Below are 6,988 nucleotides of genomic sequence, written 5' to 3'. Positions count from 1 at the left end.
AAATACACATTGAAGCCATATTATTGCTTCACTCTAAAATCCTTGGAGATTAATCCTTTATATCTTTCACACCAAGGTTCAAAAAGCCTAACAATCTTCTAAACTTTTTATATAAAAAATCCTTGGCTTTTGCAGAAAAACATCACACTTTGAAACACCAAAACACCACCTTCTCTAAATCCTATAAAACTTCCAGAAGATCCTCAGATTGAAGATCCGGGAAGAACTGGCTTGAAGAGTGGGAGTGCTTGACGATTCACGGGAAGTAGAAGTCACACAAGGCTGGGATGGTAGCACAGATCTGCTAGATCCAGGAGAGTCTTGTTCTCAAACAGTAAGGAGGTTAGAAAATTGAGGGGATCAATTGTTCTGACGTACTGTAAGTTACCTTCTACAAATAGTGGATCTCTACTGGCTTGAGCCCGGAGTTTTTACCCAGTTGGGGTTTCTCCGTCAACATTCGTTGTGTTCTTTTATTGCTTTAATTTATTTATTGTTACCGGTAATTCAACATAAGTAATTAAGACATGTGAATGAATCTGGACAAACTTAATTCTTGTGACTTGTTGCACGAATTAATTGATAAGTTTTTTTTTTAATTCCGCATGAACACCTATTCACCCCCCCCTCTAGGTGTGAGTTGGGTCGAACGTTAGGTTTTTCAGATTTGATTATATCTTGAATACATATCCATGAAACTTAGCAGCTCATTTCCTGTAGTTGCATCCACTAACTTATCAATTCTGGGAAGTGGGAAGCTGTCTTTAGGACAAGCTTTACTCAATTCTGTAAAATCTTGGCATGTTTGCCATTTTCACTACCCTTTGGTACTAGGATTGGATCAATACCCAAACTAGGTATAGAGTTTCTTGGATAAAGCCATTTTTTCACAGTTTATCTACCTTGCTTTTCAATGTCCCAAATTTTTAGCGATCATTGACTAGCACCTTTGCACCTGAGGTTTGATCTAGGGATTGATATTTAGGGCTTGATAGGCAACTTTGGGATCTATTTCCACCATGTCAACATGTTTCCAGGTGAACACATCTATGTTCATGGCTAGAAAGTTTTTCATAAGCCTTTTATGGGTTCGCTTAAATCTTTACCAGTTTTTAGGGCTTTGCTTGCATTTTTTGAGCTAACAGGAATGTTTCCTAGCTCTTCGATCACAATTGCTTTTGACATTTGATCATTTGTGAGCTTTAATTGAGTCATCAATTTCCAGTTTAGCCCTAGGTTTAATTTTTTTCAACTATAGCAATGATATTCTTGGGAGCTCTCATGTCTTATTTTTGTTACTTTCATGACTCTTATGCAGGATTCCTTGATGTATTTCAGGGACATTCGGCTTTTGATCGTAGAGCACCTCACATATGTTTAATGGAGGGAAATGATTATGCTTGCCTTTTTATAGCAGGCTGTCCAAGGATTTCTTTGTATGATGATGTTGAAATTCATATACCCTTGATATTCATGGGACTTCTCTCCTATTTTCACTAACAAAGTGGCTTGTCCGCGAATGATCGAGCTCCTTCGGTGAGGTGGTGAGGCTCTGAAACAGGAATCCGAGGGCTATATTGTTCCGTTTGATCGAGTGCTTCGTCGTATAACACATTTTTTGTGCTTTCATTATCAACAGTGTTGGAAACAGGAATCCAACATTATGTTCATGTTTGTTTTGATTTCAAACAGGTTTGAAACAGGAATCCAAGGGCTATATCACACGAAAGGTACAATGTTGGAATCAAAGGTACAATGTTGGAATCAACAAACTGCAGCATTAGAGATAAGCACGCAAACCTTTTTTGCTTTTTCATCCACCTCTTCCCTCGGAAGAATTCCTGGCTTCTTTTTCGGCCCTTCAATTTCATCTGGTATCGAAGTAAAACTTCGGGATCACATGAACAAATACACATAGGAAAAAGAACAACAAAGAATCCATTTATCCACAAATCAGATTAATACGTAATTAGGTTCAACTCTTTGGTACCTATGATCGATCCAAGAATATTGAGCAAAATAAATAGATAAGCAATTTGACGTGTTAAGGACTTCAATAGGCAGCAAAGGTTTTTCCTTAGTGCAAGTAAAATAAGCAGAATGATTGATGAAATCTTCTTACCTAAGTAATCAAACAATATTCCCCGGGGAGTATGTTTAAACAGTCTCACCCCTTCATTCATTGTGGGATCTTTCTCTGATATAGCTTGATCTATATGCCGCACTACTTCAATTGTCCTCTCTAATATGTCATCCAAAAGCTTCTGTGCTTGTTGTAAATCCACTTTTTTTGTTATAAAAATGAGTACCAAGCGTAAATCTTGATGCTTGGAGTTAATAAGCAATATAGTACATTCAAGTAATGCCTTCTTTTTTAATAATTCTAATTCTAAGAATGAATGTTAATGTTCTGGAAGTAACACGTCAGAAAAAATTCAAGCAAAGTGTACTCATCAAATGTGATGGCATGACCTGTAACCTAACTTAATGCCATGTATGATCCAACTATCAAGGAATAAAATTGTTCAGCATTTCAGAAGCTGACACTTGTCCAAATCATTGACACTTATCCAACCACAAGGTACTATAAATACAATTCATGCCCTAGGTATGAAAAAAAAATTATAAATCAAACTCTACCCATTTATTACTTTTAAGAGAAAGAGTGATTTTAAGAGTAAAAAATAAAATCAACCAATTCTAAATCAATTTAAATGTCAAAACTACTATGACAATAATGAACAGTGAAAATAACAGGAAGAGTAGAAAAAAATCAATTACTACAAAAAATCAACAAACTCACTACTGCCTTGGAAGCTGTAGTAACAAAAATGAAGCTTCTACTTTACCTTTATAGAATCGAGTTGGTTCTCGAGACCCTTACCTCTTCTGTTCAAAATATCAATTGTTTGCTTTGATGTTCTTTCAACATAGTTATCTAGTCCTAAAAGGACCTGCACCGGAGTTGAAAACATGTAGAATTAAATTTAATGATTCAAAATCTGCAATACGATTAAGTCATCAGACAATTATGCACAAGAATTTGAACTCTACTCCATTTACTTTGATTATGAGCAATTTCTATAAATCTATTTAACATTTAATTTCCCAATCTAGTTTAGCAGGCTACATTGTAAGATTAAACTCATTGAATTGACTTGATTACATAATATAAATCATATCCACACAAAAAAAAAACACTGGGCTTGATTCTATTAAGAAACAAAACAATATAATATTCACTTGCATAGCAATTTTCAAAAATAAAATTTTAAAAAAATCAAGCTTGCTTATAAATTAAACCTATCATTAAAGAAGATTCAATCAGATTAAACAATCCAATAGGTCTACTACTGCATTGTAGATGACGGACATATTCCAACAAAACTGTTCTTTCTCGGGTTTTAAAGGTCAAACGTCATAATATGAAAAAATTCACTATTATATCTTTAATATTCCCACAAAAGCATTTAATGAAGATAAATGGTGAAGGCAACACCATAAACTCATTGGTGTAAATCAATCAACCCAGGAAAAATGCTGCCTGGCCACACGGAGTGATTCAGGGTGAATAAATTAGTAATAAGTAACTTCAGCAAGAATAACAAGAAGAGATGAGGGGAGGGAGAAGCACAGAGAAAGGGGGGAAGAAGAAGAGGGGAGAAGAACGAGGGTTGTAGCCAATTCTATTCAATCAATTCATTAACTTCCAATTACAATGTAAAAATAGGTTTAACTACTGAAAATACTGAAAACCTAAAAAAAAATCTGAAAGATAGGGACAATTCCATTACACAAGTCCATAAAATAAAATAACCCAAGTCCAACTAAGAAATAAAAGTCCAACTAAAATAATTAAATGTCATCTAACTAAAATAATGAAACTGGGATGTCCTCATCAATTCTCCGGGGTGGGAGAGAAAACTCGACCCTGTCGAATGGCTATATCATTATAGGCTTCCGTCAATCTCTCAACCATAAGTTGAGTGGTTGGGCAAGCTTCTTCCGGCGTCTGTAGAAATGCGTCAGTGGCGGTCTGAACCTGGTGTCCTCACCAACTCCCCTCGAGTGGACGAGAGGCGATTTGGGCCAAGGAAGATCATGCTGACTCCGATAAAACTCCAATAAATCTGGATCCAATTGCTGTAGTGTCTCCTTGGAGATTCATGCACAGTCAGAATCTGGTCGACCAACCCAACGAACAAGGAAGCGCTGAACCTCTCCATCATTAATGAACACAGTTTCTTCATCTAAAATAGCATCAATTTTTTCTTTGTGTGCTATGAGAGGTGGTAGTAGGTTAGAAGGGGCCAAAGAATCAGGATCAAGGTCCACAAAAGGAGGTGACAGAGGATCATCTGAGGAAATGAAATGGCCTTTATAAGCTACAAGGTCCTCAGTTATAGTGTTCTACACCCGCTTAGATGCTTAATAGGCTATTCATCAATTCATGACCATCGACACCCTATATGCTCTCCCTCACTGTCACACACAGAGAGAATCTTCATAGAAAGTTGCTTGATAGTTTAGCATAAGCAAGAACATCATACTAAAATGGAAACGAAATAGTAATATCGTGATACAATTGACTACAAAGGAGTTTTTGGTTTCTTCTTCTTCGTGAGTTTCAATTTTTTCCACTTTTATTTAGCCCATCACCTTCAAGTGCTCCCTTTTGAACCTTTGCTTTAAGCTCCTTCAGAGCCTATCAAACCAATAAACAATCACAATAGATATAACTAACTGAAATCTGAGGATAAAATCAAAATAAATATAACTAAGATGCAGAATAGGATCAGTATAGATGCCAGAATAAACTTTCACCTTTGCAACTTCTTTCTTCTTCTGAAGAAAAGCCTTGTCATCCGACAAAACAGGTTCAAATAATAAGAGAGAGAGGAAACATATATAAGAAACTTTAAGCACCAGGATGCCATCCCAATACACCAGGATTCCCAAAAACGTTGTGTTATCATGAATAATCATAGACTTGTTTCATCAAGATTGAGTTAAAGCATGATTACAACAAACACTATTAGTTTTTGTTCTTTTTCTTTCTCGAAGGCTGTGGACATAGTGGAATCATAGTTAACAACTTAGAAGTATCCAAGTTTACAAGAAATAAAATGATTGTTTAACGAACTATACCAATATGAGAACGATAATAAATTACGTTACGCAAATCGATGATAATGGCTAGATATATGCATGGTTACCTAAACTATGCTTACGAATAAACAGGAGTTGTGTAGGTTGGCGATCTATACACGTTACATTGCCAAGTATCTACTAATGATGTTATGTATCCAAGTTGTTAAAATTCTAGTTAAGTTAAATCTTCCGGTAGACAAAACGAATTAGCAACCAACTGAAAAAGAGTGTTAAAAGCTACTTTAACTCCAGAACATATTAGCAGTGGTTGCCTTGATCTTTAAGATTCAAGGTTAAGTAATTTCATGTTCAAACACCAAACACCACATATAGGGCAGCCATAAAGATCCAGAAATGAAAAAAATTAATATCTGCTTATCAAAGCTCGAGGTTAAAGAAAATATCCATAAGAAAGAAAATAAATAGTTATTGACACCCAAAAAAAAAAAAAAAAAAAAAAAATCTTAAGGAGATAGTTGAAGAAACAATAAATCAAAATCTTCAACGCCCGAATCTTCTAATTTTCCACAAATAAAATGATAATTCTTTTCAAATTTAATTAATCAGAAAAATTTATAATAGGTGTTGACACATAAAAATTCAGCCCAAATCGAACAGCCCAAGGAGTGAAGCCCAATTGGAGGATCCCCAAATCAGATAGCCCAAGGAATGAAGCCCAATCGAACAAATCAAGATGAAAGCCCAAATAGGGAGGCCCAAGAACGCGGTAACGCCATCGCCCAAGTTTGCAAGTCGCCCAAGATCTTAACAAACATAAAGCGTCGTGGTTATCAAGGAGTGCAGTTATCAAAGCAGTTATTGAAGCAGCCCTATCACGTTCCACGATTCAAGGAATTCAATCAACCACTCAAAAATCATTAATACTTTCCATGAGGTTCATGTTAAAGAAGGTAGAGCAACATCATGACGCTTAAACTGTTGCATTCCTTTTACACTTATGTATGTATATTGAGTTGAGGAAAGTAACTTCTATAATTAAGAATGCCACTTTTTGTGCTAATCCCAACTCCAGTAAAAAAAGAAGTTTCGGACTGCAAAATAATTCAACAAAGATGGGTCAACGATTTCTAGAGCATCCCATGCCCATTTTTCTTTCAATCACAAGAATATTAATATCAAAATAAAGAAAATTAAGTGTAATAATTACATGACTAAATTGAGGCCACAAATGTAGTTCAATTTTCACAACCTGACACATAAACATGTAAGTTTTAGGAGGATAGATCATTAAGACATGAGGAACATGAGCATTTGATAGGGGAAAATCGAACATAGCTAAGCAGCTTGGAATATGTCAATTCTTCTTACGCCCAATCAAGCAATTCTGCAAATGAAATGTTATTCTAGACCTTGATTTTTATCACAAGATGATTTAACATTGTTGGGTTTTTGATATCCAATAAATCCCGAGCTATGATGTTAACGTGGGTTAATATTATTTCATAAGCATAGGCCGATGAATGAAATAAATCCAACAACCAAGTCCATGAGCTACACCCGGCCCAATTGTATTCCTTATGGATGGCTTGAATTTTGGCCCGTTTACCCCTTTAATGGCCCAACTTAAAGCCTAACCCTAGAGTATATATTTGGCTATAACCCTAGCCACTTTGATATGATGATTGTGTGATTTTGAGAGAAGAAACAAGAGAATCCCGGCTGCCCCCTTTTGTGTGAGAAAAAAGGTGTTCAGAAGTGTTTAGAACGCTTGTATAACGTGTGCAATTGGTGGTTCTTTCATAGTATACCTTTGTGGTGTCTTCTCTTAGCCTTTGTGGCGATAAATCATCATCCTTTCTTGTCCTACGTGGGTAAG

At 35.8% G+C, this 6,988-nt stretch overlaps 1 protein-coding gene across 1 annotated transcript in view; it reads left to right on the top strand.

Moving 5' to 3' along the window:
- Positions 1 to 1,381, top strand: part of LOC111385745 — an 8,516-nt gene extending 7,135 nt beyond the window's left edge. Inside the window, exons 3-5 of the mRNA XM_023010160.1 lie at positions 707 to 827; positions 1,038 to 1,088; positions 1,319 to 1,381. Of these exons, the coding sequence (XP_022865928.1) occupies positions 707 to 827; positions 1,038 to 1,088; positions 1,319 to 1,381 (235 nt within the window). The remainder of the gene's footprint in view (positions 1 to 706; positions 828 to 1,037; positions 1,089 to 1,318) is intronic.
- Positions 1,382 to 6,988: the final 5,607 nt, after the last annotated feature.

Source organism: Olea europaea, unplaced genomic scaffold (genome assembly GCF_002742605.1).
Source record: "Olea europaea var. sylvestris unplaced genomic scaffold, O_europaea_v1 scaffold327, whole genome shotgun sequence".
Lineage (NCBI taxonomy): Eukaryota > Viridiplantae > Streptophyta > Magnoliopsida > Lamiales > Oleaceae > Olea > Olea europaea.
This window is presented reverse-complemented; position numbering and strand designations above follow the sequence as displayed.